Genomic DNA, 25,724 nt, shown 5'->3' on the forward strand with positions numbered 1-25,724 from the left:
AACCCGTAACATGTGCGGCGTTCTGGATTTGTTTACAACAGAGGGGGACCCCCTCAGGAGGATGCGCAGCGCGACGACCACTGCGCTGTTAAGAAGCGATTGCCTCTCATTATGGCAGGCTCAATCTACACCAGGGAAATCTCTTCAGAGATGCTAATCTGTGGGTCATTCATAAAAGAACTTACACTGTTCAAAATACTATCACTGACTTTGCAACCTGCTGTCTGGTGGCAATTTATAATGTATTATTTTCAGATAAAGGTAAACCTGAAACAATTCAAGATGGCAGCAGAATGTCAGATAGCAGCAGAACAGAGTTTTTGAAATATTTAATAAGATAAAATAATTGTCTCTGGGGTCCATCGATCGAGGAATGGTTGTTCACAGGGAACTACCACCGTGTTCGTCAGTTGGTATAGCAAGTACGATTTTGCTTTTTTCATTTTCCCGAATCAATTTGGAAAAAAAAAGCTTTGCGAAATGTTGGCTTGCTTCCTCCAGCGGATCTCGATTCATAATGTATGCATTCCGCTTGAAAGTGAAGGAATGTGATTTCGGCATTTGCAAGGCGCTGAAAGCAGAACAAGAGCCTTTTGTCAGGCGAACACAAAGGAATCAATGCATGCTTGGCATGCGGGGCTGCAAAACGATTAATAGGTAATGTGGGAACGTAAACGCGACACCCACGTCGGAGCGGACAAAAATCTCAAGAGCGAAGACCACTGGCTTGTAGTGCCATGTCGTTTATCTTGTTACCAGTATCAACGCTTGGACAGACGTGGAATGGCCCCCTTGTGATCAGTGCATGGGATCTACAAGTGAGACATTTACAAATATTCACATGAGAGTTGATATAATGACCTCTGTTACCATATATGGGTATTTGTATACAGGGTCAATGAGCTGGCTGTTGGGGCACTCAGCCGATCACAACACAAGCTAGTACAACCGCACAGCGTCCATACACTTTTCATTGAAATCGTTGCAATACATCGATAGGAAGTTTTGTATGTTTACAAATACATTACAGGTCAACAGCTAGCAGTGACTTTCATTTCCCCTTCATGTTGTAGAACAATTGTGTTTCAAAATCCAAAACATTATTCAGCAACAAATTAGCATCGTCCGCTTCCGGGTGACACTTTGCGGTCGCACACATGGCACTGACAGTCTTCCAACTGTCTCCCAACGTCTCTTGACTTCGACCAAAACAGACTGCACCAATCGAGCTCGCTATTTCATGCACTCCGACGAACGTGCATAACCCCTCGGCGAGAGCTACACGAACTGGTTTTGCAAATTCCCCACACGTAGACCTCCGGTTTGATCGATCGTAATTAATAAAACATTTGCAACGCTGTAACGAATAATTCAATGTCTGCGAAGTCAATGAATGCCAGGTCTAGCCAATGAGGAAGCCATACAGCAAATGCGATACGGTTCCGCGTTTACTTCCCATGCCATAACAAGTAGGTCTGAAAACGGGCTCATTAGAGCATGCAGATGCGCTGGGGAAGGTAAACCTTTCCGTCTACATGCTACGTCCACAAACATAAAATAACAAAACTTAAACGCTGCTGCTCTCAGTACTGTTTCCCTAGCGCCAAGCACGTCCCAAACGACCAACGTTGCTTGAATTTATGCAGCACTGCGTATTCTGCAATTGTAAACCGTGCCACGGATGTGAGTCAAAATCATGTGATTACATCGAATATCCTATCTGAAATCTTGACAGTTCCCTTCCATATTACCAAATATGGTGCGCATGGCCTTGCAAATTTTGTTTCGACCAAAGCAGTGTCCACTTCGCAGAAATACTTAAAAAAATGAAATTTTATATACGATTTTATGCTTACTTGATGCCAATGTTCTTCGAGCGAGGGGAGCGCAGAAAAATAGCCCGTGTTGTGGACCACTTCAAGCTCATTGAATATTCCCGAACTCGGCAAAATATCCATCTCCGATACTCTGGAAAGCCAAAAGGCTGAAGAAAATCTGGAAATGTTGACTGTCTGTATAGGGCCAAAATAACACGACAGGTTGTGTTCGATGACTGCAGACAGCTAGGCCGATATCGCCGATCACGGGTTAGAGTAACCCCGGATTCTGACATGTAAATAGCGCTTCGGCAGTGGACGGCCCCACATTTCGAAAACTAACCAATGATCGGATTAGTTAAGCATGCAAATTACCACTGACGGCCTCCAAGCGAATCACAATACATCTTACGCATCCGATGAAGTGCTCTGTTTACTACAGCCAGCAAAGACTAACTATGATTGGTCTAGTCCACTTTACGGGCCTTGCCATATATGGTAGAGCGGAATGTTAATAAGTAGTGCTATTTTTAGCTCCCTATATAAAGCCGTGCAGCGATGGCGATTACAACTCTCATTCGGCCGTCAATGAGTCACATTGTAAACACCACTGTGTTGAAGTCTCTTCACAGGAGAAAACTCATCAGTGATTTTATCAAATATTTATGCAAAAATCCACTTGGAAATCAAACTAAGAAACCGATTGACTTATTTATTTATAAATTCAAGCAAAATTGAAAGATTTTCCGTGCACAGTATTTTTAAAACTAGTTTAAGGTTTTGAAAGCAATCCTAGCCCCGCCATCCAAGCATGCAGAATCATCTTGTTACCCAAAGATCAAGATTGCTTATACAAAGACATGAGAAGAATACATAATCTATTTTGATCTTCTATATTTATCGAGGTTTTTGTTTGTCGGGGTTCAAAATTCCACTTATAGCGAAGTTTCAACTTCCTTATTCGAGCACAGGGGACTGTGTGAACCTGAGATAAGTTTTCTTGTGAAGTGATTAATTTTCTGTTTCCTGGGGCGACGCAAGGTATCCTGTTTTTATTCGAATTGTGACAGTTTGTTTCCAAATCATCAAGCTCGCTGTTCTAGAATGGTGGCTGTCTAGTGTAACAGTTGCAATGTAAACGGCGTGGCGTTGAGGTGATCGGGCCACGGTCGCTCGGTTTCAATCTAAGCCGAGGTCAATCACCGAACTTCTGGCACTGGCCTTCACCGAGAGCAGCGATGAACCCGCAGGCACGTATCCCTTTCCTTGCGACGTAATATGCTTGCTTTGAATAAACATAAAACGTGTTGGCATAAAAAACACTTATCCGTAAGTTAAATGATATCAGCATATGGGCCAAGTAATTTTACTTCATATATCTGTGTATTTTGCCTTGGCGTACAAAATAGCACAGAACATAAATTATTCCTATGACCAGTCCCGTGATTATAGTTTGATCGTGGGCTTTGACCTCCATACGACTTGTTTGCAGATGTGCCTGTGTATCTCAGTGGTACCCTACATACAGCCAACAAAATCCTGAAGTTCGCCCGGTTTCTTCTAATATAATCACTAGTGCTGTGTCTTTTTTTAGGGTCTATGCTCGTATAGTGCCAACGCAGAGCCCTCCCAAAGGACTTCCGGATCACGGGCGCCAGCATCAGGCAAGTGAGAAACGAATGTAGCATTTGTTTACGCACATCGTTGAAAGAGGGCTCCCTTTCATTTCGGATTGTCAGCTTTCCGAACTACCATCCCACGACTGTACGGCTCAGTAAGTTTTTGTGCCAGTTCCGCTCAGTGATTAACGTGAAGACTTGATATTGCATTTCCAAACATTATTCTACTTGTACACCGTATTAGATTCCTATAGATGTTTGACATCGGACAAAAACGAAGTCGCACTATGAATGAAATACAGGTTGGGGAAAATCAGCATTCTGTTTCCATGGAATCGGAATAACTACATTTTTAGCAGCTGAGGCGCCGCATCATAGATTATGCTCGTCACCCAGTTGGCACGTGTTCAGTCAGATTCCCCAGAACTTTCGCGCTATTAAAGATTTTCTCTGATGACAAAGGCACCCGAGGCCGTTCCTGCGATCCTTGCCTTGCAATCTCTATCAAAGTATCTGAAGTATAACTCCACTGGGCAGAAACCGAGAGTTGTTTACCGTGGTATCTCAAACTGTGACCACGCCCAAGGCATGGTAGCAACCGATCATGTCCCCTATTCTCATGATCGCGTGAAGTAGCTCGCTCCGGGCAGATGAAATGATAGTGAATCATGGTTAATGTGATATTTACAGATGAGATGGGATTAAAAACTTCTTTCTTGACCTATCTAGAGAATAGCTTGTTCTTGAATAGTTACACCCCACCCACTGAATCACAGTTCCGTCTTGACGTTGAGAGCAAATGCGTGTATAGCTTTGTATACGCTGTGGAATTCTATCAATATTACATCTCATTGTGGGGACAGTTGTTAGTCATCGACCATTGAACAAGTCTGCAAAAAGCAGACAGCCGAAGAAGTATCTGCAAGTGAAATATTGACAAGTTAGGCATCTGCCCGCCACTCCATGACGGACCTTGCCTTTGTCCGAGGCTCACACCTGCCGCAATACAAATAAACAATACGCCCCGCTGAAAATTCAACTCGTCGAAATGAGCCGCAATTTTGAGAAAATGCTTCCTGGAGAGCCGTATCGGGCTTACCTCAGCCTTGCTCGCTCCTGGGGTGTAGGGTGTAGCGCTGTAAGAGTCATTTTCCGCCCGGCAAGTCCTAGGCGACTGCAAAAGACTGTTCGAATTAAGGGTGTCGCAGTATAAGCGGGCTGTAACGAACAGTCGTTCCCGTAGACAATGTAGGTGTGGTATGTGTACAGCGCTGCATAGAGCGGTCATTGCATACAATCGCACATGCATAATTAATGACTACTGGTACTTTTGCCGGGCGTACTCTAGCGGTTCAGCTGACGGCCGCCTTTCATCCGTTGGCTGTCCCATGTGTGTAAAGGTCAGTTTGATATTGGGTGATAAATAAAACCCCACAAGAACAACAAAACCTGGCACTTGCAATCGGCAAGTGCAAAGTAATTATTGTTCTCGGAACAGATTTATCTTGTCGTCTCAATTTTCAAACAATCGATTAGTTCGCCGCTACTTTGTTGAACGACCTTCGGGTTTGAGGACATGTGCACGTGGATATTAATGAACGTAATGAAATATTCATAAAAATGTTAAGAATCTCTCTCTCTCTCTCTCTCTCTCTCTCTCTCTCTCTCTCTCTCTCTCTCTCTCTCGTACGTCACATCTCTTGACACACATAAATACACTTTCTCAATTATGATGTCTCTTGGAGATAGGGTATCGATGTATATGACGATGTATATGACACCTTTTAAATATCTACATCCAAAGTCCACTGATATTGAGGACACTGAACGATCACGGTCTTTCAATCTACCAATTTCTTTTGTGTCGAAGGAAAACCTGGCAAATCTCTGGGAAGACTGAAAAAAATATTGTCCAAAATGACTTCCCGGAAACAAGGATACGGAAACAACGCGGCGGCGCGTTTTGTTCAGGGTGATCATCCAGGGTTGCAAGTAAGTTTGGCTGACAGGGTTCGGAGTTCTTCTATAGATTCCAAACCAAACATTGTCGCATAATTTACAGAGATAAATATAAACATATCGTAGCTTAACACTAGTTATGCGATCGATGGTCAGTGCTCGGTGTATGTAGCCTACATCGTATGTATGTATGTATGTATGCATGTATGCACATTGCCCAGGAAAAGTGCCCCAAGTATGAGTAATGTACTAAGTAAAATGTTCAAAACGACCGATCCTGAACCTTTTAGGGAACTCTTATATTGTCAAAGGTGACGAATTTGCGTATATATCAACCAATAATCATAAAAAATAATCCAGAATTATCCAGCAATATGTGATCCCCGTTTTTATGTAGTCTTTCAACATGCAATTAAAAGACTCTGAGATTGTTTTTGTCTACGTTAGTATGTAAAAAGTAACCTGGCTCTACACCCGCCCTTCGTCTTTGATGGGTTTGCAATAATACATGTAATGCGAGACACAGTCTTTTGCGAAATAGGCCTACTGGTTGGCAAAACGGTTTATTTTTAACGTTTCAACACTGAAACGAACGTCAAGGTGGTTTTAGTTTTGACGGTGACAAACAACAACAACAACATAATGGAGATGACCTTTGGTTGTTGAAGTTGTAAGCTCACAAATTGAGCGAGTAATTATCCCGTTGCGCAAGAACTAGAACAAAAGTGATAACAATCAACAAATGTATGGAATATTGACCCTGGAGCTATAGAGCCTGTGGCGCAAGGTGCTTATAATGGCAATGTTTGCGTCGATGACGTCACAGAAACAGAGAAAGTGAAAGTATCACTCTAGATTGTTAATTGAAGCCTGTCTACGTATTACTCAAAAAACAAGTGCAGCCTAAAGCGTCAATGGACTCTACTGCAGCAGCCATATCTAAATTGCATAACGGACACGCCTTACAAACTCTGTTGTGGCTGTGCAGACTGCCGACTGCTCTGCAGTCTCTAGGGGATATTTGGTCAGCAAAGAGGGCAGTATAGCTGCATCCTCGAGACTCGATTTCTGCACATAAAAGTTATGTTAAGTATCAACGGCTACATACGACAGGTTGATATGACCGTTATTGCGCACTTTACTATTAACTGCGGAATCTTCCTAGTACTAAAACTGCATCAAATTACCGAGTCAGTCGTCTCATCGTATGGTTCCCCCGGGGGAAGGAGATGATCTATGGTTGATGTTGCAGATGTTAACATACGTGTAAACTCTTCTGTTTTAGTTCTCCATAGCTGTAACCTATAGTGACGTGAAAACCACGACAGCAATATGGCAATAGACGAAATTGCTTTCCCCTCAGAGCAGCGCCTGTAGGTTTTCGATTTTAATTTGATCGTCGGAAATTACTGAGATCTCCCGCTCGATGCATGGTGTCGCAGGTGCTCGGAAATGTATATATATAGAGAGAGAGGAGAGAGAGAGAGAGAGAGAGGAGGAGGGAGAGAGAGAGTATTTTCATGAGGTCATCAAGATTTGGGATATATATATATATATATATATATATTATATATATATATATATATATATATATATATATATATATATATATATATATATATATATATACTCTTTTCATGAGGTCATCAAGATATTTGGGAATGGGAGTGGGGTTTCACCAGGAGGGAAAAGAAAAATTTACTGGCCCACCCTGGCCATCATTACTGAAAGCTCCCTTATGTCCCTTATGCTTTACAGCGTATCTGAGTGGGCCACATAAGATATCTTGAGCCGAGAGACTTGGAAGAGTTCAGTGGAGAAATTCACAACTGACTCCATCATCAAAATGAAGCCAGATTTAGCAAGAGATGAAAACGGGGAGAGATACACCCCGCGCAGCTTTTCCCAAAAACTGTGAAATGCTTGGATGCGGAACTTGGATTTTAAAAAGGACAAAGTGAATAGTCTTACAATCCCTGACGTCGATCATCGATCATACAGCCCCCTCCCCTCCCCGATTCAAACTTTAAATGGTTGTGGTAATGCGTTGACAAGGTATAACATGGTAAATGATTACTTTCCTAGCTTTTGAATCTCTCTCTCTCTCTCTCTCTCTCTCTCTCTCTCTCTCTCTCTCTCTCTCTCTCTCTCTCTCAGGATGCGTATCCACGGCGTTGTTGGGGGAGCCGTAAACCATTTGGTATCTGAGAGGGGAGCTGAACGATTTTCAGAAAAAGCACTAGCCTTAATACAGTTGTAAAAACTGTATCGGTAGCGGGAAATTGCTAAGGTTCTTGCGACCACTGTTAACATTAAGGTAGTTCGCGCCTCGAAAGTGAAAGAGTTGTAAACTTTTGCTCAAGCTTTCCTCAAGAAATCTTTCAACCATTCTCTTTCAAAATTAAGAATAAAAATCGGTGGTCACTGTGCAAATTTTAGTAGTAGAGAAACAACCCAAGATTTAACGATATTTGAAATTCAAAATGGCCGCCACCCTGTGTTATCTCATGGAGAAAAAATAAAATTTTCGAATTTCGAAAAACTAAGCCGGTTAAAAGTTTTCTTACACCAAGACCTTTAAAATGAATTCCAACGAGTGGTATATCAGAAACTGATTGTGAAAGTTTGAGGGTCCGAATATCTGTCCCCGAGGCGCATTCTACCAATAGACCTATTAAAGAAAGCTTATTTGTTTCAGGAGCCGCCTGCAATTGTGAGCAAGTCTTCCTGATCGATCCTGCAATTCTCAATTCCACGCCCTTGTTTTAGTTTATTGACACTTAGTGTTTACAAAGTCCAAGTATTGGACATATTTATCAAGCTGTAATAAGCAACCTGTTCCTAATCCGTTAAGGGTAAAATATTTTAATGATAAAATCAGAACTACTATGCCTCATATTTCATCATGTATTGTGACACTGCTAGCTACTCATTTCTCATGTTGCCGAGACTAAATTCTTCAGTTGTATTTGTTGATAGTGATACTTTACATGTTATAGTTAATTTTGACTAATTAAATTCAGTAAATTTACGATTGAACTCACAACGTACGGCACCCAGTCACCTATAGCTGATATATCACAGTCAAAAACACAGTCACCTGTGGTCTATTCCGCTCTGCGTCTATGCGCCCCATAGACGTGTGTACATATGCCTGAGAAGAAGAGGCATATATGTACACACGTCTGTGGGGCGCATAGACGCAGAGCGGAATAGACCACAGGTGACTGTGGTCAAAAACCCCTCGGCCAAATCCCTACCCTTAAAAAGAGTGGCTCAATTACCGAGGTACAATTAGGCCTATTCTGACTGCGGCCTCTCCACACACTGTGGAGTTCATGAAGCACTCACATACTATCACACATCGCAAACAAATTTTCAAAACGAAAAGGCTGCAACTTTCACTTCATGCAGTGCATGGACTAGTCAACGCCCTCATGAGTTTTGCTAGTCAAATTCTTGTATTCTTGTATAGGAAAAGTAAAACAGTGATATTAACTCCCAGCATTTCTGAACTAATCTGATAATTGAAACTTGTATTGTAGCTTGTAGTTTGTGTTCAGTAACATGCAAATGTAAATGCTTAAATAATAAAATTAAGCCTTTTATCGTGTTATTTTGTTTTCTGATATTGCGCTCTGTTTTTCAGTGCTCAAAAGTCGGCTTGAACAAAAGTTGCTTTAGAGTCGAATTAGGAAAAAATTGCTGTGTGGTCAAAAAAAATGCTATTATATCGATTAGCATTTCCGATAGCCCCTTTCCCATACCAAATCGTTGACCCCTCATCAATTGTAACCAGGTAAAATAGAAGAAAAAAATGATCACGTAATGCATGGCTTGAGAAAAAAATTGTCATAACAGACAGAAGTAAAAAGAAAAACATTTTCACAATGCACCGGAAATGAGCAGAATTTGGAAACCTTATTCTCATGTATTCTTTGCCGGCGTGCCGCCATAGGCGGCGCAAATGTTTTTATCACAAGCAATTCTTATGGGTTTGTTTTTCTCTAGCACTTTATAAGCATGCACTACATAGGTCTACTTTACACCTCAGTGCACTCAATGTTTTCCTTCCCTATTATGACCCAAGAAATCATACTTTAAGATTTCTGTCGCGATATCTCAATGGCATTGGCACTATCTAAAGGGGACTATTTGACTTCTGTAAATTGTGAAAATTTAAAACACAAGACAGGAGTCAATAAACTAGTGTTAAAACCAATACATTATTCTCTCAATATAAGCTTAAATATGTTAGAAAGATTACAAGTTGACAATGAAAAATTGAGGAACAACAAATATAATGAAATACAATGTGTTAGCCTTGTTTCTCTGACCACAAAAGATAACATCTTCCCAAAGAAAGAAACAGGAATTGACTGTTTTAAAGAAAAGCAGGTATAGTACTAATCAGAGTTGATTTTCCCAGAAAAGTGTTCTATAATTTAAAGTTGTAAATTTACTAGAATTTCCATTTTGTTTTCATTTGTTGCAATTTAAAATGAATATATAGAACCATCCTGTGATATGTGAAACACTGGCTTTCTCATCAAGACACTGATGAATCTCAGTAAAATTAAAATAAAAAAGTGAGTATTAAACTACAGCCACGAAAACTTTTTCACGAAAAAGAAAATATTTTTCCCTTCTGATTTTTGATTTGTATCTTAAAGCTGACTGTACTTTTCTACTTCAAAGGATCTTTAATGCCACTCTAGTGTCTGTATAGTGTGGTTTTCTTGTTTTGTCTTTGTATGTGTTTTGAAGTTTAAAAGCAATAAAGAAGTTGAAAAGATGAAAAATAATCCACTCTAATCCATGTGCCTCCACTGACAAGATAGCACGAATGCAACGTGGTGGGATTGAAACATGGGCCTTGAAGGTAAAGGTTTCCTAGCTGAAAAGAAACAGATTCCATAGCTCTTTTGTGATTCAATGAGATGAATACTTTCCCTCTATCGTCTTGACTTTTAAATAGCGCTACAATATCAATAGGGCCGTTCACAGTTTACGTCACTGTTCTCTCATTAATATGCAAAAGTAAATATTTGTCTGCATTTTTAGATTACGCTTTTGAAAATTACGCATGCAAGAACGACGAAAATACATCTCAGTGGGCGACTGCTAGTGCAACAGTGAATACTAAAAAACATATTCATGACTCAGAGTACAAGCTGCAAAAACAGCCACGCATGCAACATTGATAAAATTTGTCCGCATTTCAAGCTGCGTGTCCGATGTCGCGCGCGTACAGCTATATTTAGTAACAAACCTGTAACCGTGAACAGCGCTATTAAAAAAATTGCACAGCTTACTCCATTTGAAAAAGAAATTGATGCAGGTCTAACAATAGAAAAAAATTGCTGTCACTCTGACTGGAAAAAAATTGCTCCCATACCCACTTCCTCCATAACCCCCCCCCCCCCCGAAATAAAATGGGTCTCCCCTAATAGGAAGGTCAATGTGACCCTTGTTACCGGTGTACCCATACTGCACTGCGATAGAAATGGCGGCGGTCTTACACAGAAACACACACTCCGTGCGTGTTTTCAAGCCAAACTCCGGTACTATTGTCACTTGTTGGTCGGTTAAAAATAGTTTGGTGAGTTTGTAAAACTTTAATTTGTATCTTCACATGAGTATGACCATTTGGTTATCGCACTTCCAATAAATCAGTGTCACACTGTTTTGGTTCCACGGAGGCTCCACAGCGAGACACGGAGGTATATGTAGTACATGTAGCGGAGACCCTTTTTACTTTCCATGATACTAGCGTGACATGTTCAGCTCGTCATTTTGAATATGTAGGTGGCACATCCCCTCATGGTTCGAACAACCCTAAAAATTCATCTGAAATTTGTGTTTGTTACTGGACTTAACTTGCTATGTTTTATAGATAAACCCAATGTCGTGTCACCGACTGAGTGGGATAATGGGGCCAGAATGTCAGCGTGTGGACATCCAAGATCCTTGAAATCAATTTAGTTTCGACATATTTATAGGATTATAATGGAAAAGAAGTCTGTGTTATTACGTCCATGGTTCAGTATAGACCGCACTTCCTGTACCACTCTCATGTATAACAACAAAGTACATGCATAAACTCAGAAACACCCTCAACTTGTAAACCGGGATATAAATCTACCGTTCTGTTTGTATAGCGGAAGTTGCCCTGTAGAGGTCACTTCTGGCCGCCGGCGAAATGGGACTACATATGTTTTCTCGAGGGTCTATGATCTAGCTAGGGAACTGAATAGTCAATCCCGTACAACAATGGAGGTACAAAAAAGACTTCCAAGGTACAACTTATTGTAAGGGACCAAGGGACTCTCCAGTGCTCTGGTGCAAGGGAGTGAAACCATGGAGCTACCTTTAGTAGCTCCATGGTGAAACATAGACCTTATACTCAGGGCTACCATACACAGAATGTCAAGAGCAACAGGAATGTCAACGAGCTTCTAATATCTATGTTTACCTGTGATTCTTTAGGCAGGGGTGATGTTAATACGTGAGTTTTAGATCCACAACCTCTACAAATTTTCGGAGAGACTCTTTCAGAACACGCTCTCTCAATCATCCCCCCTTCAACCGGGGACTCAAATGAGCTATGATTTTTACGATACATGAAGAACACTAACCCTTCACCCAAAGACTTTGGACCCAAATTTAGCGGTTTATCCTCAAAGAAATACATATCTTTATGAACCAGAACAGGAGATGTCTGTTCACCTACCTGTGCAAAATGACCTAGTACTGCTCAATTTTGTTTTCCTCCAACTAACCAGACTTTGCTGTTAATGGCCTTGAATAAGTCACCACCTTGGTTGGAACGAACTTTACCCATAACATGATGATTCATTTTTTTTCACATTTCTACGTGAGCCATGGCCATTCAGATTTCACATAGTTGCAGTATACTTGTATATACATTTCATTCATAAACGTACAAATTTAAAGTAAAGTGTTGAAAGGGAAGAGTCAGAGACAAAATAATAATTATTATAATGGATGAGAACACATAAATCACTCTATGATGGGTCTGTCGCTCAGCTGTCAACAGGTGTTCGTGAAGTTGAAAAATTGAAGCCCTACAATAAAAGTCAGTACAGCTGAGGAAATGGTGCAGTTATGGATTACACTAGATGACTTACAAGTCAGTGAATACAAATTAATAGTGAATGCGATGTTGTAGAGTAATTACAACTTTACGTTCGGTATGTGGATGTACGTTGTAATTCTACACAACACAATGCAAATTACACAGTGTGCTTTTGCTCACAACAGCCAGTCTAACAGGGTAACAACAAAAATTGGCAAAATTTTAACATTTGCGCACATTTGCATGTGATAAAAATATTGTACCTTAATTACCCGTAGATGGCATTTTATACTTATTGCAGTAGTTTCAATGTACATGTAGACACGCTAGATCAGTTGGCATTTGTTTCTTGACATAAAAACATCTTGATTTTGCCTTCACTCCATACAGGTCTAACAGTCAAGTGTGAATGCGGTACATCAAACAACAGATCAATAACATATATTAGCAAGAGGAGGTTGGCCAGGATGGCAAACTTGCAAGCAGTTACCAAAGACCTATTTCAAAAGGTAAAGACGTGTACATGTAAATCTGTTTGATTCAGTTTATCATTAACCCTTTGAGTGTGAGTCCTGCCACATTTTGAGACTTTTTCGTTTGACTTGGGGCATATACTATAGTTCTGGTTGTCAATGAAATTGGTATTAATAAAACAAACATTTACACACAAACTGAAGCTTATTTGAGCGGTTTTTAGACGGTTGTATTATGTTATTTCGACGAAAACACGGGAAAAGTTGCACTTTTCGATTTCCATCATGGCGACATTTTCCGGAAATTGCCGAGCTCGCCCCGTTTTCGCGCAAGTAGCTGTGACGTCACTAATAGAATGGGTGATGGTGACTTCGTGCATTGACTATGGAGATAGTGATAATTTCATGAGTGAAAGCAGTGCAACTGAGAATATCATCGTCACAGAAGATATGACAAAGCTGTTCAGAATTTACAGGCCTGCAAATTTTAACAGTCGGAACCTTAACCTAAACGAGAACCAGAGCAGAACTCTTGTTGACCGTCGCGTCAGTGACAAGCCCACCGTGACCACAGTCAAACACACCAGTGCACTACCGTACACACAACTGCAAGCTGACAAAATATAAATATGGAGTTGCCATCCCACCTTATTATTACTTCTCAACACAAATTGCCTCATTCAAAATCTGTATATAAAAATTTGAATTACACCATGACGCTTGTAGATAAAGTAGAGATCAAGTTGAAAATTGTCCACCGTTCAGAACACACATCTTTCCTATCAACAGCTGGAAGTGGAACAGGCTGAGGGTCATGTTAGCATAAACACCAAAGGTAGTATTCTCGCCGAAAAATCTTCAATTTGGCGTTATAAAACCTCACATGAACATTGGCACTTTTAAAAATATGTGACCGTAAAGACATGTCTAGCCAAATTCTCGGGAAGAGATAAATTAAAATTGACATGATGTAAATATCGGGCACACTGGCACCCGAGGCCGGGCGGCTCAGCCGGCCATTTCTGTGATGGAGTGATCAGCTGCGCTTCCGCAGTTTTTTTTTTGATTAAGTGTCAGCGATATAAAGCACAGTGTTCATTGTTTCATGACTGCGAAATTCTCAAAGAAGCTAAAATATTTTAGGGGAGACTTAGTCGAGCAGAAGGGAACAGATGACGACAACGCGACTGCTTCGTCAACAGTATAAACTTCTTTGCATGCTACACGTTGTGTCACTGTTACTGGCAGTGCCGTACTGTATTATACACAACCTATCGTTCAGTCTCGCAAAGAGTCAGTCAATCACTACATAAACTTTTTAGGAATATAAAATTAGATATCTCCTAACGTTACTAATTATAGAGTCACACATGCATGAGATCTAGTACTTGTATTGATTTACCGTACTTGTCCGAGTATAAGCCCCCGGTTCGGCATCACTAAACAGCGTTAAAACTAGGGAGGGGCTTATACTCGAGCAACCCCATGTTATCTGGCATGGACGCTTAATTTATGCTAATTTTATGCACGATTTTTTTCAACACCACTCGATCTTTCTATCACTTTCAAAATGGACTTACACATCCAAGGAAATTGATTGTACAATCTCTGGATACAGAAGTGACATTTTGGTGAAATTTCAGCGTCGAAAACAAACCCCAAACTTGAAACAAAGACGTCATGTATGCTGCTGATCAACAGTAATGTGAACAGGCATGCATTGTCTACACGGAAAGGCAACTCAATATTCCAGTACCAAACTGTCTACATCTTGTGAAAACAACAACATAGCAGTAAAAATTGTAATAGTCACCAGGAAGGTCTTCACAAATGAAAGGATAATTGCTTCAAACAAAAGAAACTGCATGTTTCAAGCGTGAAAACATCGTGGCCGTGAATGAAAATAAACAATGGCGGACGTGAGTGAGACTATTCTATTTAGGCGACGGGGTGAGCAGGGTCAAAGAATCAAGATAGTACTGGGAAAACGTGTCATTTTCCTTACGATACTGTCAGGGGAACTCCAGTTTCCCATTGTTTTATAACATCTTTTATTGTTTCTTTATTATCTAAAAGTAATTTTACCAAGTTAAATGACCAAATATACTCTCCAAACCTTTCTGTAGTTTAGTTACACTAGGGTAGGGGCTTATACACGGATGTAATGCATTTCTGAAATCCTCTGATATCAGTAGGGGGGCTTATACACGAGCAGGGGCTTATACTCGGACGAGTGCGGTATTTATTTACAATCACTTTCGTGAAGCATCTGAATCGGCGATCAGTCTTGGGGGATGTAAACACGGCCATACTTCTCCGCGGCCCCCGCATCCTTGACATGTTTTGGGCAACCTGTCGCAGTCTTGCTGCTGTTCTCGCTCTTGTCCACAGTTGATGATGATACACGCGAAGCTTTCTGGTGACAATGGTCGTACTGGTACGGCATTGCGATTACATAATCGATGTAGTAACTCCAGGAATTAAAGTCTATCTTACCGTACATCTGGCTTCCGAACCGTGTTTATTCTAAGTCACGGCACTCGAAAATGTGCACCGCAGAAAACGCTTGTCTGAATGCCTCTTTTCCGACCCTTTCTTGTAATTTTGTCAAATGCGGCTAATACATCATCCTAAAATGCAATAAACTGACAATGGCTGCAGTTACTTCAGCCAACAAAGGCGTAACATCTCACCATGTTAAAGCCACAGCGGTAAGCATTCGCTATGGCCGAGGTGAACACACTCACTCGTACATTCTATTAGTTACGTCATTTCCGGTGGCAATGCCCGCGAATTCCGAAACGACCCGAATGGCAGCTAACTTCAAAGTCGCACAACATATTGCATTTTAATAATATTTAACCGCGTCGTTTCATTGGGGTGATGCATTTATTTGATAAAGTAGGGGTGGCAAAATCGTTTAGCATGGCTCATTTTAAGCAAAATTAACTTTGAATTTATGCGGGACATACACTTTAACCCTTTGAGTGCTGTAACTTTTCTAACCAAAATTTTAGCACAACATTTTACCAATTTTTATGAATTTTTCTGCAACTTTTTGATAATTTTGGACCACACTGACATAACTTTTCATGGGCTACAGTATTTGATCAAAAATTTGTGAAAAATCTACCGGTACTACAAAAATTGTCTGGGTCTGAAAAAAATTGGCTAGGTTATATTTTATAGAGAGACAAAAATTGACTCAGGCATTCAAAGGGTTGCCCTTGCAATACTAGGGGAAGAGGCTGTTGTTGTAACCATTGAACAACCTTGCATGTACGGTAAACATAAACATTTACATTCTTGTTTAGTCCTTTGTGTATCATGATCAAAACAACTTGTTGAAATGGAAATTGTAAGTGTTTGCTTGGTAGACCCCACATAGTGGCAAGTCAGCTAGAAGATTGATTGCATTGACATTTGCTTAAATATACTTTGGTGTGATTTATCAAATATATTTACCGTGCTGTACCTAAACACTTCATCTGTTTATCATAGTTGTAAAGCTTTTCAGAAAGCGTAGTTCAGAGGAAAGTCCATTAAAGTGAGCCATTGGAGAAAAAGTTATGCCTTTCTTGATCATGAAATCATTCTGAATAGTCCAGTGATTCTGGTAGCTAAAGGGTTGGAGCAAATTGACCAATCTTCTGCAATAGTCCAGAATTTCCTTGCAATTTTTGACATAGCTGAAAATGTTTTCCCGGAGGGTTGAAGTAAGAAATTGAATGGGCTTTCACTACTTTGGTGTTTTCCAGATAAACGAGATAGTTTTTCAACATAACATACACAGGTGCATATCGTGCGAGGACGACATAAACACCAGTCCTATAGTAACAGCAAAAGAAACAAATGGCAAAACTTTGTAATACATGTACATGCGCAAGGATCATGCTTACATGTTCTGATAATTGAACATTACTGTTAGAGTGTGCTAAATCTACATAATGATAGGCATCTGTGTACATTACTATACAAGGAAGATGTGACCAGTTGTTCTAGCTACATGTATATATCCATAGGACAAAGATGTACTGGAATATTGTCATGCTTACTGATTAAACACCAATGTTTACAATATTGCAGGCAAAGAAGCTGGCTGATTCCATAGGATGGAGTGTCTTTGTAAAGGTAGTGTCACCGAATCAGCCCGGAGAGTTCTATGGCACCGTAGACCTGACGGAAAAATACCGGCAAAGTGGTCTGCAGCTGGAGCAAGGAGAGTGTGAAGTGGACATGAATGGTGACCGAGTTGCTGTGATGCTGTCGGAGCAGGAAGCAATTGTGCAAGAGCTGGAGGAGTTGAAAAGTGCACGGGAGAAGCCAACGGATATTGGTCAGTGATGATTGAGTTGAAGTCTTTACTCTTGTCATTGCTTTCAGTAACAATTTAATTCCTAAGGAAACTTTGGTGAAATCCAGCGGTTGTTGGTCTTTGAGATCTTGCATTTACGTAAATAGGCCAATGATGAAAAAGCAGTGTTTTTGTTAAGGCCGGTACCCCAGTAAATGTTACTGGGGTTCCCCAGTCATTTTACCGGGGTTCCCCTTGGGATATCAATGCAATCAGATTAGGGGACAGCAGAAATGTTACCTGGGTTCCCAAATCAATTACTGATATTCCCCAACCTTAGCAAAAACACTGGCAAAGGCAGTGAAAAGACTTTTAAGTAAATAACTTAATCTTCTTTTCACCAAACTGAATTTGTTAAATTTCAGTTTTGCCATAGTATCTCAAAAAACATTTTTTTTTTGTAAAGCTCAAAAACAACCAAGATTGGAAAGTATTTTGTTATTTACTCAATAGTAAATGTCCACATTTCAGGCTATTGTTTGTCAAGGTGTGACTTGTCTTTGTTTAGGGGACAATAGCTGTAATGATCAGCAATATTGTCATCATTTTCTTTGTAGAAAACAAGTGTATTTCCTTCTACTCGTAAATTTATATTAAAATATGAAGTGTTAGCCATGCTAACAGAATGCATCCTGTACTTCGTGACAATGAATTCTAGTTCATACCAGAATTGAGTTGTCAAAAATACATGTAACGTGGACATTACTCATATAGAGGCTATGTTCACAAGTAGAATACTGTGGGTATTGTCACAAGTTTTGGCGCAGATCAAGAAACTGTGGGTGTATGACAAGAATTACAGTGAAGAACATGAATACTGAGCAGTACATCAAAAGTGACAGCTATTAAAGCTTTTAACACTTTGCCTGCCTGACAGTATCACTTCCCTATCTGCCAAGTCAGTAAAAAGCGGTATTGAGCCAAAATCATATGTATTTTCATCCACTTGGCTTGGTATTTTACAGTAGATTTAGTCTGTAAAATCATGTTTACATTATCTCTGTCTTCAGGGACCTTCAAATCTTCATAATTTTGTAAACATACACCATATGGGACATGTTTCACTTCACTAGGTTTAACCAACTTGACTTGATGGTGAAATATGAACTTGGCAGGAAACATATTAAGGTCAATGCCAAGCCTAAATATTTGGCATTTGTAAAGTTGTGTGCTGTTTTCAAGTAAGTTGCCATTAACACAAATTTCGTGCTTTTCACGCAGCCCCAGTGGAACCTGTTCAATCTAGTGTGCTTCAACTGAAACATGGAGACTGCCTTCCAGACAAAGATGGCAAGACTATCCGTCAAGATCATCAGCCCTCTCAAGTCATGTCAGCCACCGAGACGCCTGTTTCCGCAGGTTCAAACACGGAGGCGGATCTTTCTACGGCTCTGACCAGCCTCCAGAGGACGCTTCAGGGGTCGACGTCTGGTCATGAGGAGACGAAACCCAACGAACTGATGACAGCTGTCATGGCAGTCATGAAATGCATGCCATCCACAGAGGAGGGAAGGGCAGAGGCGGAGCAAGCTGTGAAAAAGGAGGAGGAAGTATCCGTCAAGGAGGAAATGGATAAAGAAGATGATGATCCTGTCGGTGACCAGGAGTTGATTCCGGGAAAGGCTACTGATAATGCCAGAGGAAGGAGAAGGACAAAGAGACCGATGAGGTATGTTGTTGATAATGCGGAAGAAGCCCCTGTAACTGCAAAGAGGACAGGTCGTGGCAGGGGCAGGCCGAGGAAATACCCAGACTGTGTTGTGGAAGTCAACATAGAAAAAGATGAGTCTGCAGCATGCCAAGACAACGTTGCAGATACAGTAGATCGTGTGAAACCCAAAAAGCGGGGACGTCCACGAAAGCATGTTCTTACAATGCTTGACGAAGGAGAAGAATTAAAAGCAACGCAGAGCGCTAAAACAAGAAAGCATATGTATGTTTGCAAGGAATGCAACCAGTCGTTTACATCTGTGGCCAACCTGCAGACACATTTCAACAAGCACTCCGGTGTGAAACCTCACAGCTGCGATATTTGTGAGAAAAAATTCCTGCACTACAACAGCCTCCGAGTTCACAAACTAACCCACACTGGAGAGAAGCCGTTTGCTTGCGATCAGTGTAATAAAACCTTCGCGCTCGCGAACACGCTGAATGATCACATGAAAACGCACACCAATGAGCGCCCTCACAAGTGCAAAGTGTGCCTCAAGGGGTTCACTCAGAGGGGTAGCCTGCATTCTCACATGCGACTGCACACCGGTGAGAAACCGTACCAGTGTAGCTACTGCGGGAAGGCCTTTGCACAGGCTAACGGGCTGAGGACCCACATAATGTCGCATACTGGGGAGAAGCCGTACAAATGCACCCTGTGCGATAAAGCCTTCAATTCTGCTTTCAAACTGAAATGCCACAAGGCCATGCATGAGGACAAGTTGCCTTACCCCTGCGAGCTGTGCGACAAAGCGTTTACGATGCCATGCCACTTGAAACTCCACCACAGCAAGTATCACCTCAAACTTAGACCTTACCTCTGTGACACATGTGGCAAGGATTTCGCAGACTCTAAAACCCTGTATTATCACAAAAAAATCCACTCTGATGATCCCAAACAGTTTGTCTGCAGCCACTGCTCGAGGGGATTCCATTCCAAGTCCCTTCTCATCAAACATGAGCGGACGCACACAGGGGAAAAACCATTTGCGTGCCAGGAATGCGGGAAGAAATTCAGCCGATCGGATAACTTGCGTTGTCACATGAAAATCCACAATAGAGAGGTGAAGGAGTACCGCTGTGACCAGTGTGACAGGATATGCAAATCAGCAGCTGATCTGAAAAGGCACCAGAGCGACTTCCACAGTGTGGTTGTTCTCACCACACAGAAAGATGAACAGGTTATTATTCCAACAACTGCCACTGAGGTTGCTGCCACTACTACGACGTATGTGCTTCATGTAGATCCATCAGTGCCTCTACCGTCATGGTGAGTTAATAGTCAAATACGCTCATACTGATTGCAATCATTTCTTTAGATGTACATCAAAAGTGCATGTATGCAAGTTGTAACTCTGCAAATGCTTTAAAGAGTACTGCCAAAGATGTGCATGTCAGACTATCAGTACTGTACACTTATATTTTTATTAGTATTGACATGAAGTGTTTTGATTTGCTAGAGTTCATGCTGAGTAAATAGAATTTCTAACATGGTCATATTTATGAAATATTTACTTTCTACATCAAGAACAGGTAAATTAGCAGAGTGATCCCCTTCTTGAATTTGAATTTTGTTCTTCTAACAGCATTGCAGTGTCAATTGATACATGTACATGACCACTTCAGTGGAAATGTAAAATATGTTTTCACAGCATATCTCTGAATGTTATGTCTGTGAAATGCTGTAGTGGTTTTATCAGACTTCTAAAAGTAAGTCTCTAAGTGTGAACACACATACTCCTTGCAAGGGATGCCAATTTCTACACTCTGACAGCCCCTGGTTTGATATGCTACTTCTAATCTCTGCCCAGCAGTGATGAGCCCTTAGTGGTCTAGCTAGGCCAGACAAAAGGTAAATTCATAGTGAAACCATACTGGCTATATATATATATATATATATATATATATATATATATATATATATATATATATATATATATATATAATATATATATATATATGTGTGTGTGTGTATGTATGCCAGCTCACTGAGCTAGACTATGCTAAAGTTAAAATCAGGGTACAAGAGGATCTAAGTGCAACTGAAAAGGGGCCTTTGAGAAAGTCTGGCTTGTCGCAATTTTCCTTTACTCTAAACGGTATGAGTATTTGGAAAACTGATAATTTTCTGAAACGTGGTTTTCAGTGTAAACTCACAGCTGTATGCTAATGACATGTACTGCTGTGCCAATGAAGAGTGGCGTGTTACTTACTGTATGCACCTGTTATGAAATTTGTGATTGAAAATTATTAGTAGCTACAAAGATAATGCCAATAGAAACACAACCTCTGATGCAATGTAAATTTCTGCATCTTCAAATGCCGCAGAGGTCATAAGTCCTGTAAAATAATCTGGAGTAACCAGGTCACAGTAGAGTTGTTGCTTTTTTGAGTTGACGTTCTGTTTATTACTACCAACAGGGCTTCCCAGGTTCAAGTTCCCAATTTTAGCACACAGGGTGACAGGCTGCCAGTGATGGCCAGCGTTACACTCCAGGAAAATGCCACAGATGAAGAAGTGAGGTCTGCAGCAGCCATGCTACTATCAGCCACTCATCAACATGTCTCCGATGGAAACTTTACCTAGGGACCACCTCAAAATATGAAACCCACTGTACATACTGAGTGCAGCCAGTTTTTTTTTAAGGCTGCTACAACAGGGTCTGTTAAATACATTTTTTGTATAGTACAGATGAAGCTTTGCTTTCCGAATGCTGGCTGTTTGTTGTTACAGCAATAATGAAGGAATAAACATTAGCACAGAACATTAGCACAGAGAGAAATGTTGGCATTGTTGCCAAAATGCATTCTTGTACATTGATATAAGGTAGCATGCATCTCGGGGAAAGATATTTGGACTCTTAAATTTGCAAAGAACTTTTCTGGTCTACCACTTGTCGGGGCTTACTTTGAAGTTCTTAGAGAAAGAAAACTTGTCATTGCCTTTGTTTTATGAAAACCAAAATTTTATTTTCGCCATAGAGTTAACACACAGATGGCAGCCATTTTGAATTTTGTAATTTGTTTCTCTTGTGCAAAACACGATGAACCAACCCTGATTTTAATTCTCAATTTGGTCAGAGGAGGGTTGGAAGTCTCATTGAGGAAAGATTGAGGAGAAGTTAAAGTCTTTTGCTTTTGAGGCACATACTATGGTAAATTCATAAATGTTGGTTATCATATAGCTTTCACGCACTTTAATAGCATTTGCACACTTTAAAATGTAAAAAATTGGTTGATTTGATTTTACTTGCATAAAGCTTATGGGCACCTCCTTGAAGAACACTGGTAAGCATTGATTTTTGAAAAATCTATGCAAATTAGAGGATTTCATGGAGTGGATATGTGCCCATGCAAAACGGATCTCTTTGGACAGCCTACCTAAGTCCGTAGTTCATGCTAAGACACATGGAAGAGTAGTTCATGTACAAACTCCTAGAATTGAGGTGTTTTTAACTAAATTTCATGTCACTTAAGGGACATAAGCTGTAACTTGTGGCAAGTTTTTCAGTATTCTGCTTCTGTATATCAACGACCGTGTCTGACCCTAATCCGTTTGTCATGTTGAAATTTCGAGCATTCTTTTCGTCACACAGCTTGTATGTATGTAGTGATCATTGTTTATTGTTTACAAATGAATTCTAGTCCGGACTTGAATACAATTTTCAACAATAACAATTGAGATTATACTCATATAGGTTGTGTTGATATGCTAAATACTTGGCATTAAATTACAGTTTAGGGATTCAATGCAGAAAGTGTAGGGAAACCACAAAACAAAAGTTCTGAAAAAATAGCCAAAAGATACAGCTTATGGAGCTTTAATAAATGTTGCTATATTTACCGGTATTGCATTTCCATAATGTTATATAATCTGTGAGCGGCAACCACACCTTTTCAAAACCTTGTATTCTCTTACAAATAAAATCACAACAATCAATGTGTAATATCCTCAAAACTGAGGATTTTTGTCAGTTTATCAGGAAGCAAATGTACATGTTTATAAATACATCGTGTCATACAGATATGCAGCTGCAAGCATCAAGTACAACATCCTACTAAAGCCAATAAGTTGAGGCTTGTTCAATCCAAGAATATTATACACAGATACTTTCCTTGAACCAAACTCATGGGTTTTGATAGCAGTCTTGGTAAATCTTTGTTCTAAAATACAGAGTGCCCACTTCATAAATTTCATGTTCAACTTTTTATGAATTTCAGCCAAAATCTCATAAATAACAGTGATTTGCAAAATCCATGCTTACCTGTGGTTAGTGCATTGCTTAATATTTTTGCTGAGATTTGTGCCAATAGAAATAAAATGTAATGTTATAACTTTTAAATCTATTTATAAATAGTAATGGAATGGAAGTGTTTGAAAAAGTTGTTATTGGTACATACTTTGGACTCCCAAACTTTACAAATTTATTTTAGTCTACTACTTGTTAGGGTTCATTTTTAAAGCTTCTGGTGTAAAGAAAGTTTTCACTGTCTTAGTTTTGTGAAAATTGGAAATTTCATTTTGCCCCACAGAGATACTCTGGGATGGCAGCCATTTTGAATTTCAAATATTGGTAAATCGGGGACTTTGTACCAAATAGTACCAATACAAATAGTACCAAAATTTGCATGATGACCCACCCAATATTTATTCTTGATTTTTAAAAAGAACGGTCAAAAGTTTAAAGCTCCAGAAGCTGTATCTTTTGGCTATTTTCTCAGAACTTTTGTTTTGTGGTTTCCCTACACTTTCTGCATTGAATCCCTAAACTGTAATTTAATGCCAAGTATTTAGCATATCAACACAACCTATATGAGTATAATCTACATTGTTATTGTTGAAAATTGTATTCAAGTCCGGACTAGAATTCATTTGTAAACAATAAACAATGATCACTACACACATACAAGCTGTGTTGACAAAAAGAATACTCAAAATTTCAGCATCACAAATGGATTAGGGTTAGGCACGGTAGTTGATATACAGAAGCAGAAAAACTTGCCACAAGTTACTTTCATTTTCTAGGCACAAACTACCTCAGTTCATTTTAGCTACTATAGACTATAGTCTATAGAAGCTATTGGGATGGGTATCCGTCCGGCGTCCGTCGTCAGTCTGTATGTATGTATGTATGTATGTATGTATGTCCGTTTGTGAGGCGTCCGTCCACTCAAATATCTTGAGAACCGCAGTACTTACTGATTTGATATTTGTTGTGTAGATGAAAAATATGATTTTGAGAAACTATTTTTTTTTAATTTTTGATATTGTTGAAAATAGGCAAATTAATGCCAAAAAAGGTGTTTTTGGTAAAAAATCTTCTTCTTCATAACCGCTGGTCAGACAGCTTTGTTATTTGGTGTACAGGTCCCTAGGGATAACCCAACTTAGATTTGTTCAAATTGTGATGAAATATGCAAATGTGTATTTTTAAGGAATTTTTTTGTCATTTTTGGTCAAAATTTGACTTACATTGTATGTAATTCTTGTACTGTATAAACCCTATCAATTCACCCAGAAAAAATAATTAATAAGATTTTAAATAATTGAATAATTAGGAAATCATCAAAGCCAAAATAATTTTAGTGTGGAATTATCAGAAAGTTCAACTTTTTTTGACAGTTCATAGTGAAATGCTTACCATCTTGGAGGATTAAAACATGTAAAGGCAACTTTCCTGAATCCCAACTTTGATATTCTGAACCACCATTTATGTTATCTAAAAGAAATTGCTCATAATAGTTAGTCATGATAGGGTGGTCAAATAAATAGAGATAGAGAAAGTTCTAATTTCCATTTATGGTTGACTTGGTAAGGATAAAATAAGATTACTTTTTCAGGAAAAAAATAGAGTGGTCAATTAAAAGAGTGGTCAAAGTGATATGGTTTTTATGGTAAAGCTTGGCTGTAAGATTCCTCATGTGCTATTTATAGCAATTATGCAATCTGTGTAAACAGTGCAATGAAAGTGTAACATGATTCCTTATAATGCTTTTGATGACCTTGAACTTCTTAAGTTTCAAACATTTGTCTTCAGTGTGCTTTCTCTGAGTACGTACAGTCTCAACTTATTCAACAGAACTTACTGGTTTACAAGTCCCTAGGATGACCTTAGTGAGATAATTTCATACAGTCAGGAAATACTTAAATTTTGTATCCATGTCTATGGTAGCTTCAGGGACTTTGGCCCTATGTTTTGTAAATGAATTCTGACTTTTACATTTGTGAAGGTCATCTTCATAGTAAGTGGCATGATATCTTGAAAATTTTACAACAGCAAGTTGATTTATGAGCAAGACTTGTCTCTACATTCAAACGCTTTTTTGGCAGGTATCGCAAGCTGGTTGATAAATACAATATCTCTCTTCGACAAATGATCACTGATGGCATCAGTGACATGGGGCCTTAGTTAGTGACCACTACCTATCTGACTTACAGATTGATATATGGCGGGTGCAACATGTGGGGCAGGATGCACTTACTATTTTCGAAACACCTGACATCACTTCTTGGTCTTTTGGCCAGAGGTATATATCTTTCTTTCATGAATTTGACTTTGTTTGTGTACCGTCTATTTTACTGTCTGTTCTGTGCTGTTTTGTGTCTATGTTTACAACTATTGTCTTACAAATTTTGACTAGTGTTATTGGATTATGGATTGGTATGATTGCGATTATTTTATGAATCATCAA

The 25,724-nt window shown here is 39.7% G+C and overlaps 1 protein-coding gene across 1 annotated transcript; it reads left to right on the top strand.

The window, feature by feature from the left end:
* Window positions 1–749: 749 nt before the first annotated feature.
* Window positions 750–24,262, top strand: LOC139143729 (uncharacterized). Its single transcript, XM_070714266.1, has 5 exons — window positions 750–818; window positions 12,885–13,003; window positions 17,054–17,303; window positions 18,543–20,301; window positions 21,453–24,262. The coding sequence occupies exons 1-5, from the start codon at window positions 806–808 to the stop codon at window positions 21,616–21,618; spliced, it is 2,307 nt and encodes a 768-aa protein (XP_070570367.1). The 5' UTR covers window positions 750–805; the 3' UTR covers window positions 21,619–24,262.
* Window positions 24,263–25,724: the final 1,462 nt, after the last annotated feature.

This window comes from Ptychodera flava, chromosome 11, assembly GCF_041260155.1.
Source record: "Ptychodera flava strain L36383 chromosome 11, AS_Pfla_20210202, whole genome shotgun sequence".
Classification (NCBI taxonomy): domain Eukaryota; kingdom Metazoa; phylum Hemichordata; class Enteropneusta; family Ptychoderidae; genus Ptychodera; species Ptychodera flava.

Bases quoted from the DNA above. Each gene is read 5' to 3' on its own strand.
- LOC139143729 (XM_070714266.1), top strand. The intron at 13,004-17,053 runs GTAAAGACGTGT...ACAATATTGCAG, and splicing joins CCAAAGACCTATTTCAAAAG to GCAAAGAAGCTGGCTGATTC. The intron at 17,304-18,542 runs GTCAGTGATGAT...CTTTTCACGCAG, and splicing joins GGAGAAGCCAACGGATATTG to CCCCAGTGGAACCTGTTCAA.